This window comes from Solea solea, chromosome 2, assembly GCF_958295425.1.
Source record: "Solea solea chromosome 2, fSolSol10.1, whole genome shotgun sequence".
NCBI lineage: Eukaryota > Metazoa > Chordata > Actinopteri > Pleuronectiformes > Soleidae > Solea > Solea solea.
Genome location: NC_081135.1, coordinates 853,587 through 879,535, shown reverse-complemented (window position 1 = coordinate 879,535; position 25,949 = coordinate 853,587). Strand labels below are relative to the sequence as shown.

The window sequence follows — 25,949 nt, the reverse complement described above, 5'->3', positions numbered from 1 at the left end:
TCGCCGCTGCTGCTGCTGCTGCGTGTCTGTGCGTCGTTTAGTCATCAGTGTTCCTCCTCCTCCTCCTCTGTGCTGCAGACATCGTGACGTGTTTGTCCACTGACCACTGCGGCATCCACCTGATCTCCGGCTCCAGAGACACCACCTGTATGGTGTGGCAGGTTCTGCAGCAGGTGACCACACTTTCACACACTTTCACACACGACGATTTACTGTTGTGAAGAAAAGTCGCTTTGTTCCGTCTTAGCGTGGACCAACAGAAACCTTTTAGTTTTTTATTTTGAAAATCTGCAAGGTTTTGTTTGAGATTGGACAAATAGAAAACTCCAGTTAGTGTTTAAGGGTGAATGAGCAGGTGCTGAGACTTTTACTTTGAAAACTGCAAAAGTTTTATTTTAACTTGGACAAACAGAAACTGAGACTTTTACTTTGAAAATTGACACTCAGGTTCTGTTTGTTCACACTAAAACAAAACCTTGCACTTAATAAAAGTAAAAAATAAAGGTATTCAGAGTTTTTTGTTACTAAGCAACCAACTGCTTCCTGTTTACACCTGAGTGGTCATGTGCTGTGGCGTGTGATTAAAATTAGTTTTTGTTTGTGAAGCTAAAACACACAGTGTTCCTGCTGATATTTTCAGAATAAAAGCCCAGTTGTAACGATGTATTTGCTGTTTTCAGGGCGGAGCTCCTGTGGGTTTGTCTCCCAAACCTGTGCAGGTGTTGCACGGACACACGGACGAGGTGGTCAGCGTCAGCATCAGCACGGAGCTGGACATGGCCGTGTCTGGATCACGGGTGAGAACACACACACACACACACACACACACACACACACACACACAGAGCCGGCTTTATGCTGAGTCATGTGTTCCATGTTCCATGTTCAGTCACATGCTGAGTCACTGAGCTGTAAAACAGAGTTTTAGAGTGCGCCGTGAGTTGTGTCGTGTTTAAACCGTGTTGTTATGATCGTTGCTGTGGATTATCATAAAGAAGCTTAACTTAACACTTAACTGTTGGATAACAAACTGTTCATATTTCACCATCACTGTCAGCGATGACTCGACAAAAGGGATTTTAGCTGCTAAATTAAAGATTCACCTTATGAAATGCACATCAGATTAAGTCGACAATATATTTAAGAACACCGTCATGTCTTTATCTCACTGTGAGACGGACTTTTCCAACAGGAAACTGAAAATCACTGGTTTTCTCTATGGGCTTTGGTGTGGGAGAGTGAGTGGTTTACAAACTTCAGTTTCCAGTTTAAAAAAGTGAGGTAAACAGTAAGTGAAAGCAGCAGACATGTTTTACAAGATAACATGTTGTAGACTTAAATTGGCAGAAATAAAAAATATATATTTTTAATTAAACAAGAGATTATTATGGGGTGGAGTGGCTCAGTGGTTAAGACCGGTACCCTGTGTGCGAAAGACATCATCATGGTCCACCCCTGGCTGATTGTACTCAATTCCATTGTAAGCCGCTTTGGATAAAAGTGTCTGCTAAATGACATGTGATGTAATGTAATGTAATGTAATTATCCACCTGTTGCATAGATAATCATCATATTTATTATATTGAATAAATGTCTGAAATACACTAAATATTATATACTATATTGATAAAATGTATTTAATTTTAAGCCTATTTGACCATATTTATAGTCAACATTATTGTTTGTAACACACGTAAATGTCCTCCATTTAACATGAAAAAGGAATAAAGCATGTGAAGTGAGAGGTAACAACAACACAGATGATAAACGGTGAATGTGGATGAATTAACTAACCCTGCAGGACGGGACGGTGATCATCCACACGGTGCGTCGCGGTCAGTACATGCGCTGCCTGCGGCCGCCCTGTGACAGCTCCCTGCCGCTGTCCATCCTCCACCTGGCCATGTCGTGGGAGGGTCACCTGCTCGTCCACACCTGCCTCGAGGGCAAGGCCACGCTCAAGGTGCGCGTGCTGGACGAGAAGCAGATTAAGATTTAAACGAGCGAGTAACAGGAGAGTAAAAGTGTGTTTGTGTTTGTGTTTGTGTTTGTGTTGTTGTTGTTGTTGTTGTCGTCGTCGTCCCCTCAGGATAAAAACGCTCTGCACCTGTACTCTGTGAATGGAAAGCACCTGTGCAGTGAGACTCTGAAGGAGCAGGTGACTGACGTGTGTGTATATGGGGAACATGTGGTCACTGGCAGTGAGCAGGGATTCCTCACCATCCGTGACCTGTACAGGTAACACACACACACACACACACACACAGCCCCAACTTTCATCTTCATTTAAATGATTCTAACATCAGAACTGATTTGATATCTCACTGTGAGACAGACTTGCAACAGGAAACTGAAGTTTGTGAGCCACTCACTCTCCCACACCAAAGCCCACAGAGAAAACCAGTGATTTTAACATCACACACACAGGAGTTGTTGATCCACTGCTGCCTCCATCACTAAGTTCTAATGTCTTATTTTGTCAATGCGGCATTTGAAAACCATTGCTTTGATTTATTGTAGTGACACAAAGTGACCACACGAGGCAGCAGTAGACCAGCAGCTCCTGTGTCCCCGTGTGTCCCTGTGTGTCCCTGTGTGTCCCTGTGTGTCCCCGTGTGTCCCCGTGTGTCCCTGTGAGCTAAAATCACTGACTGTGAGTGTGTCTCACAGTGAGATAAAGATGTGAAACGTGTTGTGAAGATGTCGTAGACGTAAACTGACGTAGATTTTATGAGGAGATTGTTTTGTTAAAGGTACAGTGTGTGAAATCTGTGAAATGTGCACAGTCAGAAGATTAAGATTGTCCGTTGTCGTCTCCTGGTTAAACACCTGACTGTCTGTGCTCCTCCTCCACAGTCTGTGCCTGAGCTCCGAGCCCATCGCCATGCGCGTGCCGGTGCGCTGCGTCTCCGTCACCAAGGAGCAGAGCCACGTGCTGGTGGGCCTGCAGGACGGCAAGCTGATCATCGTGGGCGTGGGGAAGCCGGCCGAGGTAAAGAACTCACTGAGGAACTACATCGCTCAGAGTCTGGAGGGATCTCCGCTCATGGCCTCCCCGCTGCTGGCGCCGCTGAGAGCGCGCTCGCCCACGCGGCTGCTGCACCAGCGCGACCAGCTGGTGTTCAGCCCCGCCTCCGGCTCCCACAAACACTAGCTCTCACACTCACTCCACCCACCTGTGGCTAAGCCCCGCCCCTCACATAGGGCCAAACAGAAACAGAGTTTCTGGCGTTTTCTTTGGTTGGAATGTGTCATTTGTCCTGTTTTAAACGCCTCAAACGTCCCGTGAGTAAGAATCAGAGACATCTAGTGGTGAAATGACAGAATGCACTCACGGTCAACAATCATCATGGAAACAGCAGCTGAAAAAAAACTGCAAAATCAGAGCAAACGCAGCTAACGTCGTGACTCCTGTATGTTTGAATGAGTTACAGAGGGGCGGAGCTTAGCCATCAATCATTCTCAGGGTCTCCACCCACCACATAGACACACACACACACACACAGTGTTGTTTTGTTAGTCCCTCTCATATTGTTTACATGACATCTGACCAACACATTAATGTGACGACATGAAACAGAGACACACTGTTACACTGTAACAACGACCTCGTCATCTTCACTCATCAATCATTTCCCTCCTCCTTCTCCCCACCTCCTCTGTCACTTCATCCTCCTCCTCCTCCTCCTCCTCCTCCTCCTCCTGCTCCTCCTCTCAGATGCGTTCAGGTCAGATCAGCAGGAAGTTGTGGGGCTCCAGTAGAAGATTGACTCAGATTTCTTCAGGAGAGACCGTCTACAACACGCAGCACGACCATCATCACCAATCACAGCCCTGACTCCTCCTCCTCCTCCTCCTCCCTGACCCCTCCCCTCGCACACCGTCAACAGCCTGTGTGTCCGTGTGTGTTTTCCTGCGCTGGATTGAGCGTATGGTGCTGGCGCTGTGGTTCAAATCCTCAGCAGCACACACGCACGCACACACACACACACACATGCGTGCGCGTGTGTGTCACATGGCCTTGTTGTCTCAGCAGCCTTACACAGCGCCATCATCAGTCACATGACCAAACTCTCCGCCTTCCCCACTCACACATGCTTTTGTTTTAATTCATTTGTTTTTTTGTCGTTGTTTTTTTGTTTTTTTTGACAAATATTTCGACAAACGACAAACAAACGTCGTGTTTTTGGTCAGACTGTAAATAAAGACGTTGTGATGATGTCACGTGGAGTCTGTGGAGCTCCGGTGTCAAGGTCCCGCCCCCTACATCACTGTCAGCTGTCAATCATGATGTTTTTTTTTCCATAAACATCGATCACGTTTTTTGCTGACACAAAGGAGGCGGGGCTACTGACCTGTACTGCCACCAGCCACCAGGGGGCCATCTTCATTTTCACACTACATGCTTCTTTAAGACACTTTTATTTCCTGCAAATGTCTGTTTTTTTTTTTTACTTGAATCCACATTTTCGTTTTTGATTGTTTCCGACGTCTAAAGAAGAAAAGTTGTCCGTGTTAAAAGCAATACCCCCCCCCCGTTTTTTTCGGACGTCTTGTCTTCCGTTAGATTAAGCAGGATTATAAATGTGCTCTAACCCCGCCCACTCGATCCTCAGCCTTCATTGTCAGGTCTCATTCTCACAGAGGCTGATCTTTGTGTCTTCGTGTCACGTTTTCAGAAAAAAAAAATCTTTATGTCAGTGGTTCTTTAAGTCAAGTTGGAGAGCTGTAGCTGATTAAAATATCAGACTACGTTTGGATGCTGAAAATCGCATACTGACAAGATCGGAATTAACAAGAGACATTTGTTTTTTTGCCGTAGCCGTAAATGTTATCTGCAAATTTCATACATTTTCCTCAACTGAATTATGATAAATCTGACAGAAAATCACAAGCTCGTGAAGCAAATAATGCAAAGATGTGAAGTTCGTAAAGGTTTGTCGGCGCTGAGATTTTCCAGTTGACCTTGTATCGTAGCAGGAGAGGGCGGGGCCAAAATAGCATCAGGAAATAGTTCTACATGGTTACGTCATGTGGTTAAAGGTCGCACTGTTGTTGGCTAAGAGTTGGCTGTAGCATTAGCTAGAGGTGAGTTAGCTCCAGACGAGTTAGCTTTAGGGTTAGTGTTAGCTCCAGGTGAGTTAGCTCTAGTGTTATCTCCAGATGAGTTAGCTCTAGTGTTAGTGCCAGGTGAGTTAGCTCTAGTGTTATCTCCAGATGAGTTAGCTCTAGTGTTAGCTCCAGATGAGTAAGCTCTAGTGTTAGCTCCAGATGAGTTAGCGCTAGCGTTAATGTGAATTTTTTACGCATTTAATTTGCGTAAATAATCACAAAATCATGCAAGAAACGCGACACAGAAAATCTGTTTGCGTTGATTTAATTCCGTCCTGCGAAGTTTCCTCGACCATAAAGGAGTTAGTTTCCTGTCCCTGAACGTCTCACAGGGTTTTATCAGCGGACACAAACTGTTTTTCTTTGTTTCTTTTGTATTTTTTGTGATTTTTATGTTTAGTTTTATTTAAACGTGGCAGTGAGACGCAGAGCAGACACCCGTCCGTGTCCCTCTTGAAGACATCTCTTCTTGTCTCTGGTCCACATTCAGACAAAAGACCACTGTTTGAGTGCCTTTATCCAGGTGTGAAGTCGTGTTTTTCCTCTCATTACTGAAGCTCAGTCATTCCACCACTTTAATCCACACTTTTAAAGAACGAGAAAATCACCGCCGTCGTTCTCTCTGTGTCCTCTCTCACCATAATGGATGTGTATATATCTGTGATTATTTATGAATACAGTATATAGATATATATAAATATAATGTACAGCATGATTTTTATTTCATCGTATTTGAAAAAAATGTCCTTTTGCACTTTCCAGGTACTAAATAGTTTTAACTGGGCTCATTAATCTGTACAAAAGCTTTGTATACACATGTGGAAATGATCATTAAAGTCTGTTCTGAACTCATCGTCTGCGTCTGTCGTAACAAAGAAGCAGAAACAAAGCAGGTGAGATCGACTTTATCATGACGTTTATTCAGCTGTCGAGACTTCATGCAGTGACGGGGTACGAGCAGATGGAGGCGCTCTTCTGCTCACAGTCCACAGTTGTCCACCCGCTCTCGTCTGCACAACAACAACATCATCACCATCATCACTGTTTATGAAATGATGTTTAATATTATTATAATGTCTTTATTTTTCAAATTCAAAACCAAATAAAATAAATATTTCTTATTTTTTGTTTTTCTCAGATCAACGTCCAGTTCAGAAACTTAGTGACCTTTATTTCACCAGGGGAAAAAAGCCAATATAAACATCCATTCATCTGAGATTTAAAAAAAACAATACTTGTTCAAATAAAGAAGTTTACGTTTAATCTTCTGTTGTCAGTTTTACTGTCATAAAGACACGTGTGTGTGTGTGTGTGTGTGTCGTACCTATGCGGAACATCTCCACGCACACACGTTTGTCGGCGTGGATGTTTGGATGTCCCGGCATCCAGACGCTGTAATTCCACTCAGATCCATCTTCCCATGATGCCTTCTGGTCCTGAGGTGTGTCACACACACACACACACACACACATACACACGAATAATGTTTGTAAAGGCTTATGTGTGATCGTTTACCTGGTTTCACTTTGTGTCCAGATGGAAGGTTTTAAAACAAAAGGTCAAAGGTCAATGTTTTCAGCCAAGTAAGAATAACAGCACAAGTTTGTGTTGATAACAAATGTGATGACTTTGTCCATGGTCTCCTGTCAGAGCCACAGGAATGATGTCAGTGGGAGGTTCTGACCTTGACCGTTCCTCCCAGCCAGGTCAGCACCGGCCTCCTCTGGCCTCCCTTGGTCACCAGGGAAACCAGGCGGTCGTGCAGATCACGGCCGGTCACAGAAGCGAGCTCGGCGTTCAGAGAACGAGCTCTGCAGTCGACCTGGAACATCACAGAAACACAAAGGTGTGAACAGAAGCACACTCGGGACTCGAAATGTGCTGGTGGAGGTTCTGACCTGTGCGTCCTGGAAGGTCAGCGTCGTCGGGTTGAACTCGAAGCAGTTTTTATTGATGACTTCACCCCGACAGGGTGTGATGTGTGTTTGGATCATTGAGGCAGAGGGTTCTGTTCCCTGTCTGAAACCTTCTGGAATCTTATGAACAAGCTCAGTTCCCTGCTGAAAACCATCTGGGATGGACATGATGGGCTCAGTTCCCTGTCCGAAACCTTCTGGAATTGACTTCACGGGTTCGGTTCCCTGCCTAAAACCCCCTGGGATCTTGGGAACAGGTTCAGTTCCCTGTCTGAAACCTTCTGGGAGATGAATAGCTATGGGTTCTTCCACCTCCTCCACATCTGGGATGGACTTAGATTCTGTTCCCTGTCGAAAACCATCTGGGATCTTATGAACAGGCTCGGTTCCCTGTCTAAAACCATCTGGGATTGACAAAATGGGTTCAGTTCCCTGTCTGAATCCATCAGGGATCTTGTAAACAGGTTCACTCCCCTGCCTAAAACTGTCTTGGGTCAACATTGTGGGTTCAGTTCCCTGTCTAAAACCTTGTGGGATCTGATGAACGGGTTCAGTTCCCTGTCTAAAACCCTCTGGGATCTGATGAACGGGTTCAGTTCCCTGTCTAAAACCCTCTGGGATCTGATGAACGGGTTCGTTTCCCTGTCTAAATCCATCTGGGATCTTGTAAACCAGTTCACTTCCCTGTCTAAAACCTTCTGGGATGGACAACATGGGTTCAGTTCCCTGTCTAAAACCCTCTGGGATCTTATGAATGGGTTCAGTTCCCTGTCTAAAACCCTCTGGGATGGACAACATGGGTTCAGTTCCCTGTCGGAAACCCTCTGGGATCTTATGAATGGGTTCAGTTCCCTGTCTAAAACCCTCTGGGATGGACATCATGGGTTCAGTTCCCTGTCGGAAACCCTCTGGGATCTTATGAATGGGTTCGGTTCCCTGTCTGAAACCCTCTGGGATGGACAACATGGGTTCAGTTCCCTGTCTAAAACTCTCTGGGATGGACATCATGGGTTCAGTTCCCTGTCGGAAACCCTCTGGGATCTTATGAAAGGGTTTGGTTCCCTGTCTGAAACCTTCTGGGATGGACATCATGGGTTCAGTTCCCTGTCGGAAACCTTCTGGGATGGACATCATGGGTTCAGTTCCCTGTCTAAAACCATCTGAAATCTTGTAAATCGGTTCACTTCCCTGTCTGAAACCCTCTGGGATCTGATGAACAGGTTCGGTTCCCTGTCTGAAACCCTCTGGGATCTGATGAACAGGTTCGGTTCCCTGTCTGAAACCCTGTGGTAGATGAGGATCAGAAGGTAGCTCTACTCGTACCCATCCACCAGCTTGGATCTTCTGAGCTGGAACATCATCAGGAACTGAAGGACAGAGAAACACTTTATTGATGGACTCTCTTTTACATTTGTATAAACTGGGATAGTTTAAAGGTCTGGTTTCCTCACGGTCGTGGTTCAGCCAGTGTCTTCTCTCCATTTCACCAAATCCATTCCCCAGAGACGCTCGGATGAAAGCTGGAGGAGACAAGAACAATGAGCGCCTCCGTCCTGGTGCTGAGCTTCAGGTTGTCGGTGTTCGTACGTACCCACTCTCCTGCTCATGTCACTGATGTCACGCTGCACCTGACCAGGAAACCTGCTGGGAGCGCCATCGTCACCAGGGATGAGTCCAGAATCAGAGTCCGAGTCCAGCTGGAGGGAGGACGTCGTCTGGGAACCAGGACGAGCTGCAATCGGGAGAGCTCGGATTCCTGGGACACGTGACGTAAATAAACGCAGGTGGTTTGGTTTTTATCAGAACATTCGGGTGTGATGTGATGACCACGGTTGCTATGGTAACCTGCAAACAGGTCAAAGGACAGCGAGGGGGCGGAGTCTGTCCCCACTCGTTTCTCCTTTTGTCGACATGTCTGTCGCATTTCCACCAATATCTCTTTCATTTCTTATCCGAACAATGTCAAAATCGGCGCCGCTCACCCCGGTGACGCGAGGGAGTCACGGCACAAGTTTGACGTCTGTCGAGCAAACGGTCGGACAGTTATGAGATTAAAAGACAGACAGACGTTGCTTGGATTAAGTCAAAACTAAAAATCTTAAGAATCTTTTTATTGTTGCTATTTTGATGTATTTATTTGTGTTAATTTATGTATGGATTTATTTGCCAGCTGATCATTTTCTCTAATCTCTAATCTTATAAATGCTGAGGGTTTTATGACGAATGATTAACTGTCGTTGTTGTAAATGTCTTTAATCACTAATGGTCAAAGGTTGAATAAGAGCTTGGTTGATGATATTATGACAGTTTTGTTGCCATGGCAACAAAAACAAGGTCAGATAAATATGGTGAAAGAAAATGAATTACATTTTTTTACTTAAACTTCTAGATCGGAACTCATTAAATCACTTATTTAATCAGTTTCGTCGCACCTTTAGCGTTCAAGAGTCAAAAATGACTAAACTTGATTTATTTACTTTTCTTAACAAATTTCATCACCAGCAATGAACGGGTGACCCATACACACATATGGGGGTCGTTATGGTAACCAGGGTCTTTCTTCTACATTAAACGACATATATAAAGCTTTCTTCGCCCTGCCGCAGTTCCACGTGTTAATCAGTAGGTGGTGCACTACATAGTTTCACGGATTAAAAAGATAAAAATACACTTGAGACCAGGAAAAGAATGAGATTACAGTTTGTTTTAAGGTAATAAATGAAGTTGTTCTCACCTGACAGAGTCAGGGCCAGCAGCAGCACTGACGTCAACATCCTGTCAACAACAAACAATCAACAATAAGAAGAACAACACTTTCAGCCTGTGTGCGCTGCTTATTTACCTGAGGTGTGACTGTCAACAGTGAGCGACAGGGAACGCGGCTCGCAGACTAACGGCTGCTGTTAATAAACTGGCCTGAAGCTCCGCCCCTTCTGATAAAACACAATGACCAACTTTGACCTGGGCTGTTTCCTGATAAACGTTAAATAAATATTTAACTGACTGAAGTCATTTGATAAGAAAATGTCAATCAATGAATATACATATGAGATAAAATAGAATAGTGCAAAGTTTTGTTGATTTCAGATATGAAACTACAAATTCTACATTTGTACAAAAATTATTTTGTCCTTATTCTTTATAATTAAACTAAAGTTGATGCTGTTTATGGAAATAACTAAAGGATTTTATCTCTTAATGAGTGTGTTTCTTTCAATAAAAATATTTCTGGTTTAATTTCATTGAATTCTTGGTTCAATTTAACAAAGTTTCCTGGTCAATGATGAAGGTGTTGTCACTCGTCATCACTGCAGGTAAAAGTAAAGGGGAACGTGGACCGAGGGTGAGGTCAAAGGTCACTGGTCATTTACATTTCCTCATTTTAATTTATTAATTTAATGCATGTTTTAAAATATATATCTGTATATTTAAAAATATATCTGTATATTTAAAATACATGTGTATATATTAAATGTATATATATATCTGTATATATTTATGTGTAATTTGCCGATTTACATTTTCTATTTTACAAAAATACATAAATAATGAACAATTAAATAAGAATATGAGGAGAAAAATAAAATAAAAACGATTAAAACTACAAACATTTTAAAACAATGACTCAGCGAAATCAGACTAACGCCACCAGGAAGCTAAGCAGCACAGCCTTCAAAATAAAGAGTTATAAGTCAACAAAAATAAGGTAAGTAAAAACATCTGACATTAATCACACATTTATCACTGTTTATTGACATTTTAAACTTCATTTAGCATATTTTTCTTAGCGCTTGACCGGAAGTTGTAAAAACAAGCACGGAAATGGAAGTAAAATACATATCGCGAGACAGTTCATCCGTGATCTCGAACACAACGCGCTGTTCGCTGTTGCCATAGGCTACACGCTGCGTTACGTTACGTTACGTTACGTAACCAGCGCGACAGTGACGACACGTCGAGGCTAACACGGGCTAACTTAGCTCGAGAACTCGCTTAAAAGTCAAACCCTCTCGGCGTTTCCTCCACAGAGACACGGAGAAGTCGAGCGGAGAGGACAGACAGACAGACAGACAGACAGACAGACAGACTCCTGTGTGTGTGTGTGTGTGGAGGACAGCGTGTGACAGACTGAAGGACAGTGAGAGTGTCTCTGAAGAAGAATATTAGTCCCGGAAATGGCTTTAGCTACAGCGCTGCGAAGACTGAGCGACGCCAGGCTACGACGACTGTGTGGACGGACAGCGGCGGGTCTCACCGCCGGAGCCCGGCTCACAGCCGGAGCCCGGCTCCCCGCACAGAGGAGCTTCACCGCCGGGACACACGCTCTGAGGTCGGTCACTGTAGTCGCACAGAGGCGGAGGGAGGGAGGGAAAACAGAGCCAGAATGGACGGGTTTGTCCTCAGTTTCTCAAAGTTCACAGAAGAACCAAAACAACTTATGTAACGTTCGAAAAACTGTGTTTTTAAAAATGTCTATTTTATATCATTATTAGAAGAGTGAAAAATACAGACTCAGATGGTCACGTTAGGTTACGATGTAAACAACGAATATTTAAGAGATTACTGTCAGGAATCAGATATGAGAGATTATATCCAGCTTTATTTTCCTTTCAGTTCTACTTGTTTCAAATGTTTTAAGAGACAAAAATGCATGAATAATATCCCATTTGTTATGTGCTACAGGACAGAGAATCAGGAAAATGACATTATGTTTGTTCACTAGTGACAAAATAACCAGAACACGTGACTGAAGTAAAGTATGTATCATTTCAATGTCTCAGTTACAACTCTGTGAGACATTTGAACATTTTAGACAAAACCCATGGAAACATGTACGATAACTTAAAATAAAGTCTAAAAAAGAAAGAGACTTAAAGTGCTGCGTTTGTGAGGTGGTGTCACAGAATGTTGTCAACGTGTTTACAGCGTTACTGTTACAAAAACTAGTTTTTAAAATTTTCAAGTATTAGTTCGAACAATATTGTGGAATAATGTATGTTTTAAGAAACATTACTTGCGTGACAAATATAAAGTACGTCACAAAAATGTTTCAGAAAACATCGACGTCAAAAAACAACTAGTTTAAGTGTCACAACGTTGATGACCTGCGTGACTGGACAGAACATTTACTTTTTAAAAAGGTTTCTCTCAGTATATTTGTTCTTTTTCTTGATTTAAGAGGCGTTTGGAGTTCAACAGCTACATGAATCCCATTCTAGTCAAATGCTCTCAGTGTATTGTGACGTGTTTATCAGGTACATGTAGATTCTTGTTGTCATGTTTGTTTTGTTGTGTCACCTGTCACTCACCTGTCACTCACCTGTCACTCACCTGCACACTTCAAACACCCTCAGGGTCAACTGGCAACTGTTGTTCAAGTGTCACCTTTATCACTGTCAAGCAAATTTCAAACACATTTGATCTTACTCTTAGTCAACACTCACTCTCCCACACCAAAGCCCACAGAGAAAACCACACACACAGGAGCTGTGGATCCACTGCTGCCTCCATCACTGAGTTCTAATGTCTTATTTTGGGACTTCCACATTTGGATGAACAGCAGTGACACAAAGTGACCACACGAGGCAGTCCCCACAGCTAAAAGCCCTGATTTTCTCTGTGGGCTTTGGTGTGGGAGAGTGAGTGTTTCACAGTTAACAGTGAAATAAAGACGTGGACACGTTGTTAAGACGTCGTAGAATGAGACCGAGCGTTCACGTGTCAACACTTTTAACATTAGGACAAATGTGTCGTTAGTCAAACTGCTGATGTGTAAACACACACACACACACACACAGTGAAGGCGGTCCAGACTACACACGTCCGTGTCCGTGTGTGTCCGTGTGTGTGTCCACTTTCAAGGCTTCTTCCTCTCAGGGCCAAACAGCCGTTGCTCAAACGCTGTTGACTCGCTGCTCAGGGTGAAGGTTTGGACCACGAGGACCGGCCTTAAAATGCCTCACAAGATCGTGTGCGTGCGTGCGTGCGTGCGTGTGTGTGCGTGCGTGTGTGTGTGTGTGCGCGTGTGTGTGTGTGTGTGTGTGTGTGCGTGCGTGCGTGCGTGCGTGCGTGCGTGCAAAGCAGCTTAATGACTTTATTTAGTGAAGCAGATTATCACTGATCTCAAATTTCCTTGGAGTTCACTGAGTTTCAGTCATTTTCAGTTGCACAACTGTCCTGTGCTTGTAATGCAGTTCTGTTCACCGTCAGACGTCCACTTCAATAAAATGTCTCTGTCTCTGGAGAAAAATGACAAAATGAAGATGCTGAGCATTTGCTTGACATTTATTGAAGATTTCTTTTAGTTAAAGTGTGTTTGTGTCTGTTGATCATTAAACGATTTGACTTTATATAAGAACACTGCGAGAACACCGCGAGAACACCGCGAGAACACCGTGATTCTGGCCGCTTTGATCTCCAGAAATAAGTGACTTGAGTTTAGCTTCTGTGGTGAAGTAAAGACTCTGACATTTCTGTCACTTTAATTGTGATAAAAGTAGGTGCTGGAAAAACATTGAAAACAACCTTGAAAGTGCTTGAATGTGACCTTGAACCGGTCGCTTGTCTGTTTTTTGTCTGTTTTTCAGGTCGGGCGACAAGGTCACCGTTCACTTCGTCAACAGAGACGGAGACAAGATCACGGTGAAGGGCTCGCCCGGAGACTCGCTGCTGGACGTCGTCATCAACGAAGACCTCGACTTTGACGGATACGGTAACGCACGCACGCACACACACACACACACACACACACAATGACTGTGACTGCTGTAAGACACTGTGATGAACCGTGTGTGTGTGTGTGTGTGTGTGTGTGTAGGAGCGTGTGAGGGAACGCTGGCGTGCTCCACGTGTCACCTGATCTTCGACGAGGACACTTACAAGAAGCTGGGAGTGGTCACAGACGAGGAGCTGGACATGTTGGACCTGGCATACGGACTCACGGACACGTAAGACACACAGACAGACAGACAGACAGACAGACAGACAGACAGACAGACAGATTAGTGGACAGTTTAATCGTTAGTTAGTTGACTTTGTTTCTTCATTTAAAGGTGATTTCAAAGTGTTCTGCTCCAGAACTTTGAATTTTAGTTATGTTAGAATGTTAGCCCTGAGGCTGTTGACATGTCAATCAAACTGTGGGGGCGGAGCCTGAAGTGTAAACAGTCTCCCGGTTTTGTCAGATTTTATTCACAACAACAAACTTCATCTCACTGCTTGTTGTAAATAAACGTGTTTTATCCGCCAGGTCTCGTCTGGGTTGCCAGATCTGTCTGAGCAAATCTCTGGACGGAATCGTGGCCAGAATTCCAGAGAGCGTCGCCGACATCCGACAGAGCACAGACGGCTCTGTTTAACACACACACACACACACACACACACACACACACACACACACACACACACACACACACACACACACACACACACAAAAGCCACGCCTCTCTGTGGTCAAGTAACAATCTACCAGAACTGTTGTAATCTGCTCTGCTGCCATGGCAACATGTTTGGTTGTGTTTTTTAAACCTGACGACGACGACTAACAAAACAATGATTGTTTTAGAAAATAAATGATGTGGAATAAGAGATATTTATTATTACACCGAAACCTTTTCCTGTGTTTTTTATTTGCTTTCACGTGCAGTTGTAAAAACATAAAGATGTGAAGGAGAACTTTAACTGAATTATGTTACACACACACATATATATAACTGTAGATTTGATAGAATCTGTGATGTGATTGTACAAACTGTAGAACACACGTCTGTAAACAGTCCAAAATTATTCAATAAATAACAACAATGATTCTAAACCAAATCAATGTGTTTCATGCTGAGTCATCAGGGTTTACATGTTGTCTCGATTCACGTTTTCCAACAGGAAACTGACATTTGTAAAACACTCACTCTCCCACACCAAAGTCCAGAGAGAAAATCACTGATTTTAACATCACACACACACACACACACACACACAGGAGTTGTTGATCCACTGCTGCCTCCATCACTAAGTTCAAATGTCTTATTTTTTTTAAAATATTTAATTAAGACATGCTTCAGCGACACAACATGACCACACGAGGCAGCAGTAGACCAGCAGCTGATTTTCTCTGTGGGCTTTGGTGTGGGAGAGTGAGTGGTTTACAAACGTCACTTTCTTTGATTCACAGTGTTAATGATCATTGAAGTTATTTTACAGTCAAAATCAGTTTAATCATGAACCAACATAGTTTTTTATTAATTAGTGAATATTTATCTTTGTTTCATAAATTAATCTTTTTCCTTTTTATTTGTTTTCATGTGGTTTAAAAATTAAACTCCAGTCAAAGAAAATGTGAGTGTTTGTCCACCAGAGGGCAGCACTTGTCAGGATATGTGTATATATATATATATATATATATATATATATATACTGTATATATAGCCTTAGGCACGCGCACAGGTGTGTGTGTGTGTGTGTGTGTGTAATTAGAGAGCAGGTGTGGCTTTTTCACTGCACCGTGAAGTCAGAAGATCCTCCTCTAATGTCAACACACACACACACACACACACACCACACACTACTTCCGGTTTTCAAAGTAAGTGTGGTCAACGTGAACTTATTTAAAAGCCCAGGATCGTAAAATAACATTAAAAATAATAATAAATGTGTTAATGTAAAATTGATTCAAATAATTCAGTCTGCTCATTTAATACACACATGAGTTTATTTGCTAAAACACGCTGGAATAATGTCATTTTTACTCATTTATTTAAAATAAAAAACGTCTGTGGAGAAAAGATGTTTCATCATGTTGGTGAAAAAACTCCAAAGATGAACCAGAAACTTTAAACCTGAATAATGACCTGTTTTATTTTGTCACGCTCTTCTTCCTGTTTGCTCCTCACTGTGACGACTCCTGACTCCTGCTGCTCCACGTCATCTTCTCACCTCACTGACACATTCTGACCAAGACCACAACCTCCACAGTCCCACACCAGCAGAGACCAAGACCACAACCTCCACAGTCCCACACCAGCAGGAACAGTCTGTGGATGTGGACTCCAACAGCAGCAGTGTGGTGGTGAACAGACAGTGTTTCCAGGAGAAACTGATCCACCAGCTGCTCCAGGATCTTCAGGGAGGTTCAGGATCTTCAGGAGGAACCTCAGAGGAGCTCAGACAGTCAGAGACTGAGAGCAGAGACCATGGACCAGGAGATGAAGATCACTGACAGCATTGAAGACAAAGGTACAAGTTCTTCATCGTCCACACACACACACAATGTTTTCTGTCTACAGCACTGTCACATGACCTTGTTTACGTGTGTGTGTGTGTGTGTGTGTGCAGGTCTTCTGGAGAGCAGTGTGCGTCTGAAGCCTCATGAAGCTCAGAGTTACAGGAAGAAGGTTCTGTGGGTTTCCTGGTTCTCCATCGTCATCACTATCATCCTCGCCGTCGCTGCTTTCAGTCAGTCCACTCATTAACTAGTCCTCACCCTCCTGCTCATGGTTAACTAGTCCTCACCCTCTTGCTCATGGTTAACTAGTCCTCACCCTCCTGCTCATGGTTAACTAGTCCTCACCCTCCTGCTCATGGTTAACTAGTCCTCAGTCTGTTTATTAAAACTCATCACCGAGCTCTTTGGTGAGTTGTGACAAAAAACAGATTTTCTATGGACACCAAACCTCAGAGAAAATCAGTGATTTTAACATCACACACACACACACACACACACAGAGGAGTTGTTGATCCACTGCTGCCTCCATCCCTAAGTTCTAATAACTTATTTTTATGAATTCAGTATTTGAAATATTTCATTTAGACTTAACTTAGAGACACAAAGTGACCACACGAGGCAGCAGTAGACCAGCAGCTCCTGTGTCTCTGCAGCTTAAATGAGTGGTTTTCTCTGTGGGCTTTGGTGTGGGAGAGTGAGTGGTTTACAAACTTCATTTTCCTGTTGTAAAGTCTGTCTCACAGTGAGATAAAGACGTGAACATGTGCTTCAGATACTGTAGACTTTCCTCTGATGTGTCCATCTGTGTTGTCCTCACAGCTGTCTCCATCATGCGTCACAGTGCGTCAGCGTTTGGTTTCGCTGTAAGTTTCCTCACTTCACTGAAGCTAAGATGGCGTCCAGTAAAAGCTGCAGCACAGTGAATGTAACGTGTTTGTTTGTTTGTTTGTTTGTTTGTTTGTTGTCCTCTCTGCAGTTTGACGCTACCCTGGACGTGTTGTCCTCCATCATCGTGTTGTGGCGTTACAGCAATGCTGCAGCCGTCCACTCTGCACACCGTGAATACATGTGAGCTGCAAAGATTCACATTTAAGAAACTGAAAAAGTCTGTCTGAAAAAGGACATGTTATTTTATAATCAGACAAACTGAGCAAAGATGTTTTGTTTCCATTAGTAACAGTGTTTTACCTTTGCTCGTTACGTTAGGTGTTCCTCAGGGATCCATTCTTGGCCCAATAACATACATTACATTAGTGCTGCAATTATACAATTATAAGTCAATTAAACCAGAATTTGTTTGGTCCACAGACATGAAATGATTCAGTTTTAATGATTTATTTGCTAAAAAGAAGGCAGAAAATATTCACATTTAAGAAGCTGAAAAATCCCAGAAACTGATTTTAAATCTATTTTCAGAGACATAAAACTCAGTTTACATATATTGTTTCTTCTCCTTTAAAAACCCAATTTTCCAGCAAATAATACGATTTATTTTGAGTTGTTATGAGTTCACATAAAAAATAATTAATTAAAAATGAATGTATTTTTCCGCTGCAGAGCCTGCGTCATCCTCGGTGTCGTCTTCATCCTGTCGTCCCTGTGCATTCTGGGTAAATCCATCCATGACCTGGCCACCAGGCTTCTGCCCGAAGTGGTGAGAACTGTCCAGATAACTTTAGGTTTAACTCGGGTTAATCAGGATAACTCCAGGCTTAACTTTTGTTATATCCAGATAAACTCACTGACGATTCACCAACGATTCACTGACGACTCACCGACAACTCACTGACAACTCACCAACGACTCACTGGCGATTCTTTGACGACTCATTGACGATTCATTGACGACTCACTGACGATTCATTGACGACTCACTGACGATTCATTGACGACTCACTGACGATTCATTTCCGACTCACTGACGATTCTTTACGACTCACTGACGATTCATTTACGACTCACTGACGATTCGTTGACGACTCACTGGCGATTCGTTGACGACTCACTGGCGATTCATTTACGACTCACTGACGATTCACTGACAATTCACTGACGATTCACTGACGACTCACTGGCGATTCACTGACGACTCACTGGCGATTCGTTGACGACTCACTGACGATTCATTGACGACTCACTGACGATTCGTTGACGATTCGTTGACGACTCACTGACTATTCATTGACGACTCACTGACGATTCATTGACGACTCACTGACGATTCATTGACGACTCACTGACGATTCATTGACGACTCACTGATGATTCATTTACGACTCACTGACGATTCATTGACGACTCACTGATAAATTCTATTTTCAAAAGCATGAGATTTGTGACATGCTTCAGCACACACACACATTCTCGTACAGCATTCTTACTGAGGAACGTTATTAACATAGTGAATTTTCAGGCCCCTTACCTTAACCTTAACCTTAAACTAAACATAATTCTAACTCTTAAACCAGGTCTTAACCCCCCCCAAAACCAGACAAAATGTCTTATGTGTTTTGGTCCTCATAAAGAGACACATACAAGAACACACACAGATCCCCTTGTTAGAGGTCATGCAGAGGTCAAAGTTCACTCAGCACCTCCTCCTCACACTCATGTGAGTTTTTAAACACACACACACACACACAACTGTGAGTTCTTTTCATTCGAGTCACGTTTCCTGTGGGCCGTGGCCCTCGTGTGGACCACACAGGTACTGCAGGCGCTTTTTACTGACGAGGATTAGGTTTTGTATAGAAATAAATAAAATCTTCTTGTCTCTGTGTCTCTCTGTGTCTCTCTGTGTCTCTTGTCTCTCTGTGTCTCAGGACGACTTCCTGTTCAGCGTGTCCATCATCAGTGGTTTGGTGTGTGTGGTCTTGGCTGTGATGAAGTTCATGTTGGGGAAAGTTCTCACGAGTCGAGCTCTCCTCACAGACGGTGCGTCCACTCTCTGATGTTTATTTATTATTATTATTGTCTGTTTGTCTGTCGGGGGAAGGTTTAAATGGAGAGAGTGTTTTATTTTGTAGGATTTAACTCTATGGTGGGAGGAGTCATGGGCTTCTCCATCCTCATCAGTGCTGAGGTGTTCAAGCATGAACCCATGGTGTGGTACCTGGACGGGACAGTAGGGGTCCTCATCGGCCTCGTCATCCTCGCTTATGGAGTCAAGTAAGTGTCAATGTCTGTTTTTAACGTGTTTTTATTGATGAGTGGACAAAACACACTGAGACACACGGGTTTGACAGTAACATTGTTGACAGTAAGATTATAGTTATTATATAACATATGATAACTATATAAATATGAAAAATACTTATAATATATATATATACATATACAGTATACATACACAGTATAAACATGACAGCTTATAGAAGATGTCCTTGTCCTTCAGGCTGCTGGTGGACATGGTTCCACAAGTTCTACAAACCAGAAACTACGAGCGTTTTGAGTGATGGACAGAAGAGAGAGAGGAGGGACAGAGGGACGGTCCCCACACTGTCTCCACAGACAGTCACTGTTAGTCCTGCAGCTGCCACTGGAGGCGCCAGTGGGCCCAGGATCCAGAAGGACGACGACTGTGTGGGCGGAGAAAAGTCTTAGCACTTTTAAGTGTTTTATTATATGACTGTATGTACAATACCTTTGTTTTCAAACTGTGGAGTAGAGCTGTGAGTGCCCCCTGCTGGGTGGCAAGGAAAAACTGATTTTAGCCACAAAATCTACTATATGTTACTATTAGACAGACTTTTGCCGATGTTAACTTCTAAAAAGATCTCCCACTCCAAACCTCATAGAGAACACCAGTGATTTTAACATCACAGCACACAGGAGTTGTTGATCCACTGCTGCCTCCATCAAAAAGTTCAAATGTCTTACTTTATAAAATACGGCATTTAAAATTTTCCGTTCAGATTTACCCCAGTGACACAAAGAGACCACACGAGGCAGCAGTAGACCAGCAGCTCCTGTGTCCCTGCAAGCTCAACTCACTGGTTTTCTCTATGGGCTTTGGTGTGGGAGAGTGAGTGGTTTGTCGACAGAGACGTAGCACTGGTGTTTTACCTCTTTTACACATTGACCACTTGTGCCATCTAGTGGCTGTGCCTGCAACATACATGACAATATTTAAATGTGAACTTTTATGTTTTTAAATGTGACATAAAATGAAGATTTAATCCACTTTTTGGTTTTCTGTGTTTCTGTGGCAGTAAATATGTCTGTTTTCAAAAGATTAGTTTTCAGTCACGTGACTTCGCACCCAAAACAAAGATGGCGACCGGCACCGGCACATAAACGAGCAGTTTACGGTTCAAGAACCGGTATTTACTCCTCTGAACAGCGCCAGCAGCAGCTGGCAGTGGGAACTGCAGCCCCTCACAGTCCCGTGTCCAGTGACACCTTTCATTGTATTATCTAATATTGTTATTGACATTCACATGAATAAAGTCTTCATATACCTTATTATTGTTTTGGTGGCTCTGCGTGTGTGTGTGTGTGTGTGTGTTTCTGTTCGCACTTGCTGCACTTGCCACTATGACCAACAGAGGGAGCCAGTGACAGTACATTTTCACATCATAATCGTGTTTGTAATTTTACGTTTTCCGCGGATCGCTAACGTGCTGACGGTCCCTGCCGCCTGCTCTGCTGGTGGGCGGGATCAGCGAGCACAGGCTCGTGCGCTGTGAGAGCCTCACCTTCCACTCAGTCGCTCAGTCAGTCCGTCAGTCTGTCTGTCCGTCTATCCGCTGCTCCGCGCTCACGCAGCGACACCTTCGCTGCCCTCACCCGGCGAAGAAGCACCGTATTCTCGCCGTACAACAACCACGGAGAGCCGCAGACACTCGCCGCCTTTTCCAGAAGGTAAGCTCGCTTTTGTCGCCGTCCCTGTCCGGAATGATAACGGTTTTGTACCGCAGCAGTGAGCAGTGAGTGGGGAGTGGGCGACTTGTCATTGCGGCTGTGTGTGTGTGTGTGCGTGCGTGTGTGTGTGTGCGTGCGCGCGCGCGCGGCTGTGTGTGTGTGTGGTGGTCGACGTCGTCTCCCCTTTAAAAAAGAGATAAAAAGCTAAGCTATGCTAGCAGCCGTGCTAGCTGCTGCTGCGCTGTTTTAAACGGGCGTCTGAGCTCGAGAAGCTAACAAACAATGCTAAGTGTTTGTCCCATTGTTAGTGAACGGCAGGTTTTGCTAGGCTAGCCCCATTGAACAGGTTGTAACTGTCACTGTCGAGCAGCTGCTTTGTATTATTCCACCTTTTATTGTCAATACACTGAAATATTTGCATGTTTTTCTTCGTTTTATTAAGTCATTTCGCAATTTTTTAATCATTTATTGTCGTTATTAATCATTCAAATCTACCAAATTATGTCTTGTGTTTGTCCTCAAACACATAATGATTTATTTGTTTTATGGAGCAAAGAAACCAGGAAATATTCACATTTAAGAAGCTGAAAAATGAACAAGTTTGTTTGAATAAATAAAAGTCTGTTTCTATGCAGATGATACATGATGACGTTTCTCTGATTCTGTTGCTGTCGTTTAAAACCCCAGAAAATATTCACATTTATGAAGCTGAAAAATCAAAAAAAACTTTACTAATCAGGAAAAAGGCTCAAACTGATGAATCTATTAGTTGTTTGTTCTATAAAAGATCAGAAGATGATGTCACAAATGTCTTGTTTTGCCCTAAAACTAATATTAATCAATTGTGTTGATTTTTTTGTTTAATGGAGTCAAAACAAAACAAAACTAGAAAATATTCACATTTAAGAAGCTGAAAAATCAAAAGGACTTGTTTTAATTCGTAAATTTAACTACTCACTTAGATTTTTAAGTTAGTTGTCGATTAATTTATAGCTTATATCATAAATATCTTCAACTGTGTCACAAATATTCACAATATAATTCAGTTTTTAATTTTTACTGTGTGTGTGTGTGTGGTGTCGTTCATTGACATCTTTCTTCTTTCTGATAACTTATCGTGAGATAAACAATAGAAGTATTGCATTATTATTTATGGTGCAGTCATTGGCGTCTTCTCGTCGTCTGGTGTCGGGCAGTGGCTGTGAAGTGTCTGATAACTTTATCTTGAGAGAAAACGAGTGAAAGAAACACCCAAAAGAAATGAGCGACACAATACATGGTGTCAGTGGCTCTTAAAGTGCTTCAAAATATAAAGAATGCATTCAAATAAACGTATGTAAATGCAAACATGTCGTAAACATTTTCTATCTTTATCAAGAGTTCATCCTTGATAGATGTAATAATTGTCTGATAAAAATGTTGAATATTGTTGTCGTTCTTGTTAGTGATGATGAGTTCATGTGATGGTGTGACGTGTTCACGCTCAGAGGTTTAAGATAATCTCACTGTGACTTTGTCCTGAATTAAATTCAGATTAAAAATCAAAATGACAGTTGGACAAATTTCCCTCTGCTCGTTAGTTAGTGCTTTGTCTTCATCTTCTTCTACGTCTTCTATGTGTTCTACGTCTTCTTAGTTGTCTTTTTCTCCTTCATATTTGTCCTTTTCTTTGTCTTCTACGTCTTTGTCTTCTCTTTTCCTTTTATGTCTTTGTCTTCTTCATCTGTGATGTCTCTTATGACTTTGCCATATTCTTCCTTGTCTTAATCATCTTTTTTCTTCATCTTTGTCCCCGTGTTCTTCTTTGTCATCCATGTCTTCTTTTGTCATCTTCGGTCTTCCATGTCTTCTACATCTTCTTCAGCTTCTCCTCTGTCTTGGTTGTCTTCTGTGTGTCTTGTTTGTCTTCTGTCCCTCTTTGACAGTGAACAGCTGTTTTGGATGCTGAACATCAGAACAGATCACACATTATTCATGTCGTTTGTACACAACAGACAACAGTAAAAACATTTTAAACTCACATTCTCACTCCAGATTTTCCCCCAGTAAAAGTTTAACGGCCCCTTTAATTGCTCGTAGCCGTCGTTAAAGGTAACGAGAACATGGAGGCGGAGAAGCTGTTGGCTCTGGACGAGTGTGCGGTAATCTGAAGTGTGCAACACGAGTAGGTTGATGGAATCAGGTTAGAAGCTGTTGATGTGATTATCCAGCGTTATCGGCGTCTCTTTGTCTTCAGAGACGGACGTGTCGGCGTCTCCTGTCAGGTGACGGCGGTGGAGTCAGTGAGCTCAGTGTAGTGAGTGGTCAGAGGTGAGCAGTGAACGCCCCCCCCCCCCCCCCCCCGCCTTTATAAAGACTTCTTTCACTCGCATTTTTAACCACATACCCTGGGATTATAAATCCTGAGCAAAAGGAGCTTTGCTTCACTGGCAAGAAATCATTGCAGCGCGCGTGTGCGCGCGTGTGTGTGTGTGTGTGTGTGTGTGTAGTGGGGGGGGGGGGTGTTTGTGGGTGGAGGGATTGAAGATGGAGAAGTGGGCTGTGGTGATGGATGCCACGCAGGGAAGTGGAACACTCGGCCTTTCTGTGATTAAAGGGCTCCTGTTCTCTCAGTGTGTACACACACACACACACACACACACACACACACACACACACACACACACACCTGTCAGTGTGGTTACTGATCTCAGAAATGTCTAAACGTGATTTAATTTCCAGCCACAGTCTGTGTGAAACAACACACACTTAAAACCACAGTTCACAAGTGTGTTTGGTATGAGACTGTGCTGTGAGCGCCCCCTATTGTGAACAGGGGTTCACTCTCAGTGAATTCATGGCTGTATAAACAGATTTTAGCCACCAAATTAAAGTTTGTAAACCACTCACTCTCCCACACCAAAGCCCATAGAGAAAAACAGTGATTTCAGCTCTCTGGGACACAGGAGCTGCTGGTCTACTGCTGCCTCGTGTGGTCACTTTGTGTCACTGAGGTTAATCTGAACGAAGGTTTTCAAAATAAGACGTGAACTCAGTGATGGAGGCAGCAGTGGATCAAAAACTCCTGTGTGTGTGATGTTAAAATTGACTGATTTTCTCTATGGGCTTTGGTGTGGGAGAGTGAGTGGTTTAGAAACTTCAGTTTCGTGCAGGAAAAGGTTGTTTAATAGTAAGATCAAGCAAATAGAAACCATGTTACTATATCATGGACTAAAACAGGTGTTTCCATTCTTTTGAGGCGAGTCTCTCACAGCAGGAAACCACTCACTCTCCCTGTGTTTGAGCTGATTAAGAATACAACGTGGTTTCATTACGTACGTTTTATGTCACTGAGGTTAAAAAAAATGGGGAGACTTTTCCACTCCTGAGGCCCTTTTTAAAGGTTTTTAGAGGATTTGGATGTGCATTAAGAGCCGTGGAATTAGGATTAGGTTTATTATTCAGTAAATCCACACTCAGGTTATGGATCTAGTGGAGTTTTATCATCAAAATATCAACCTTTTTTCAGGCGTTACACTTGAAGTGAATGTATTAGTTTTATTTATCTTGATAAATGTAAGCTTGATGACGAGTTGAATCTTTTTTTGCCACAAACACAGGGACGTCTCACTCTTAGTTTGTTTTTATTGTGTCCAAACTCTTTAAGTTTTGACAGCGCTGTGAGACTCGGCGTGTAAAAGTGCTGATCTGATTCCTGTCGGTGACAGTGAGAGGTTCACTGACTCGCAACAGTGTGGGGAAAAAAAACATGCCTCGCTGTCTGGTCTTTCCAAGGACCACTGTATTTCCAGGCTGGTGGAGGTCAGAGGTCAAGCTGGGTCTCTTGTCCCTAAACAGTTGATGCAGCACACACACACACACCTTTTCTTAAGAGTTATTGTGTAATAATTATTCTTGTTTTAGGAACACAGAACAAAGATCTCACCTCAGTGGCTGTTTTTAGCTATTTATACACTTTTTGGGGGAAATTATAACAACTTTATATAAAATAAATATAAAAATACAAAATAGAATACTCTCTTTGGACTCAGACGTTCATTTTCAATTGACATTGGGGTTTCTGAACGGTGCCTCCAGGATGCATATGTGGAACAAACCTGAGCTGATGTTAATGATAACAGATAAAAGGCATAGTTCAGGTATTTGGAGGCGTGGCTGTGTGACTCTGAAGTGTCTGATGTCCCCTCAAAGGATAAGATGACTCACCTATCATAATCTATGCCTTTTTTAGTCTATTTTATGAATGGTTTTGTGCTTTTTTCCCCTGTTTTTGGTCTAAATCTAAAGTTTGAAAATCGTCTGCACCAAACTCCATTTCTCTGTGGGCTTTGGTGTGGGAGAGTGAGTGGTTTACAAACTTTAGTTGAACAGCAAGATAATGATGTGAAAATATTCTTAAACTAGACATTGATCGTACGCCTCACATCTTCAGCAGAGTGGAGTTTTAAGAAGCAGAGCCGGACAGAACAAAAGTAATTCTTCTGTTGATATTATAACATATTTTACCTTCGTCTGCTGATAAATCAGTGTGAACATTACATGGTGGAACGGAGAGAGTTTAAGCCGCTGCAGTGTCTCAGTGAACAGAACATGAACATTGATCTGCAGCAGGGACCGTGCACATCACGCCACAGATCCCATTACGAGCTGGACACGGTCTCGTGAGGCGGTCGAGCCGCTTCTCTGATGAATAACGGAGAGGCGGGGCTAATGTGAAGGAGTCCATTAAGATGCAGGGTCACACTGGTCTCCATGGCAGCGGCAGGGACAGGATCATGTTGTCTCTGAGATGACACATTTCACTTCCACCTCCTCAGAACACCTTCATCAATATGAGAT

At 43.0% G+C, this 25,949-nt stretch overlaps 5 protein-coding genes and 1 long non-coding RNA gene across 8 annotated transcripts in view; 5 read left to right on the top strand and 1 right to left on the bottom strand.

The window, feature by feature from the left end:
- Positions 1 to 4,219, top strand: part of nbeal1 (neurobeachin-like 1) — a 35,819-nt gene extending 31,600 nt beyond the window's left edge. For both annotated transcript variants that reach the window (XM_058615827.1, XM_058615820.1), the window contains 6 exons: positions 79 to 173; positions 681 to 797; positions 1,802 to 1,963; positions 2,090 to 2,238; positions 2,857 to 2,992; positions 3,719 to 4,219. In XM_058615827.1, coding sequence (XP_058471810.1) covers positions 79 to 173; positions 681 to 797; positions 1,802 to 1,963; positions 2,090 to 2,238; positions 2,857 to 2,992; positions 3,719 to 3,838 — 779 coding nt within the window. In that variant the 3' untranslated portion in view covers positions 3,839 to 4,219. The remainder of the gene's footprint in view (positions 1 to 78; positions 174 to 680; positions 798 to 1,801; positions 1,964 to 2,089; positions 2,239 to 2,856; positions 2,993 to 3,718) is intronic.
- Positions 4,220 to 5,093: 874 nt separating this feature from the next.
- Positions 5,094 to 5,965, top strand: LOC131445078 (uncharacterized). Its single transcript, XR_009233802.1, has 2 exons — positions 5,094 to 5,136; positions 5,191 to 5,965. It is a non-coding gene; the product is annotated as an uncharacterized LOC131445078 (long non-coding RNA).
- A 46-nt stretch (positions 5,966 to 6,011) lies between these two features.
- Positions 6,012 to 9,937, bottom strand: LOC131445061 (RNA-binding protein 12B-like). Its single transcript, XM_058615864.1, has 8 exons — positions 9,871 to 9,937; positions 9,763 to 9,803; positions 8,620 to 8,784; positions 8,480 to 8,548; positions 7,011 to 8,395; positions 6,797 to 6,934; positions 6,437 to 6,548; positions 6,012 to 6,122 (listed from the first exon to the last, which is right to left on the bottom strand). The coding sequence occupies exons 2-8, from the start codon at positions 9,800 to 9,802 to the stop codon at positions 6,049 to 6,051; spliced, it is 1,983 nt and encodes a 660-aa protein (XP_058471847.1). The 5' UTR covers position 9,803; positions 9,871 to 9,937; the 3' UTR covers positions 6,012 to 6,048.
- Positions 9,938 to 10,953: 1,016 nt separating this feature from the next.
- Positions 10,954 to 14,637, top strand: LOC131445075 (adrenodoxin-like). Its single transcript, XM_058615886.1, has 4 exons — positions 10,954 to 11,358; positions 13,616 to 13,740; positions 13,846 to 13,975; positions 14,278 to 14,637. The coding sequence occupies exons 1-4, from the start codon at positions 11,204 to 11,206 to the stop codon at positions 14,384 to 14,386; spliced, it is 519 nt and encodes a 172-aa protein (XP_058471869.1). The 5' UTR covers positions 10,954 to 11,203; the 3' UTR covers positions 14,387 to 14,637.
- Positions 14,638 to 14,725: 88 nt separating this feature from the next.
- On the top strand, positions 14,726 to 20,430 carry LOC131445068 (transmembrane protein 163a). Its single transcript, XM_058615876.1, has 8 exons — positions 14,726 to 16,259; positions 16,359 to 16,478; positions 17,068 to 17,111; positions 17,225 to 17,316; positions 17,806 to 17,902; positions 19,070 to 19,181; positions 19,274 to 19,415; positions 19,642 to 20,430. The coding sequence occupies exons 1-8, from the start codon at positions 16,217 to 16,219 to the stop codon at positions 19,700 to 19,702; spliced, it is 711 nt and encodes a 236-aa protein (XP_058471859.1). The 5' UTR covers positions 14,726 to 16,216; the 3' UTR covers positions 19,703 to 20,430.
- A 474-nt stretch (positions 20,431 to 20,904) lies between these two features.
- mgat5 (alpha-1,6-mannosylglycoprotein 6-beta-N-acetylglucosaminyltransferase) overlaps positions 20,905 to 25,949 on the top strand; it is a 45,698-nt gene continuing 40,653 nt past the window's right edge. The window contains exon 1 of one of the 2 annotated variants that reach the window (XM_058615841.1): positions 20,905 to 21,110. The gene's annotated coding sequence lies outside the window, so the exon portion shown is untranslated. The remainder of the gene's footprint in view (positions 21,111 to 25,949) is intronic. The other variant, XM_058615850.1, reaches the window with a different exon arrangement.

Bases quoted from the DNA above. Each gene is read 5' to 3' on its own strand.
- LOC131445061 (XM_058615864.1), bottom strand. From the start codon at position 9,802: ATGTTGACGTCAGTGCTGCTGCTGGCCCTGACTCTGTCAG. The intron at 8,785-9,762 runs GTGAGAACAACT...CACGTGTCCCAG, and splicing joins GCTGGCCCTGACTCTGTCAG to GAATCCGAGCTCTCCCGATT. The intron at 8,396-8,479 runs GTGAGGAAACCA...TCTGTCCTTCAG, and splicing joins ACACTGGCTGAACCACGACC to TTCCTGATGATGTTCCAGCT.
- LOC131445075 (XM_058615886.1), top strand. From the start codon at position 11,204: ATGGCTTTAGCTACAGCGCTGCGAAGACTGAGCGACGCCAGGCTACGA. The intron at 11,359-13,615 runs GTCGGTCACTGT...TCTGTTTTTCAG, and splicing joins GCCGGGACACACGCTCTGAG to GTCGGGCGACAAGGTCACCG. The intron at 13,976-14,277 runs GTAAGACACACA...TTTATCCGCCAG, and splicing joins GCATACGGACTCACGGACAC to GTCTCGTCTGGGTTGCCAGA.
- LOC131445068 (XM_058615876.1), top strand. From the start codon at position 16,217: ATGGACCAGGAGATGAAGATCACTGACAGCATTGAAGACAAAG. The intron at 17,317-17,805 runs GTGAGCTGCAAA...TTTCCGCTGCAG, and splicing joins TCTGCACACCGTGAATACAT to AGCCTGCGTCATCCTCGGTG. The intron at 17,903-19,069 runs GTGAGAACTGTC...TCTGTGTCTCAG, and splicing joins CCAGGCTTCTGCCCGAAGTG to GACGACTTCCTGTTCAGCGT.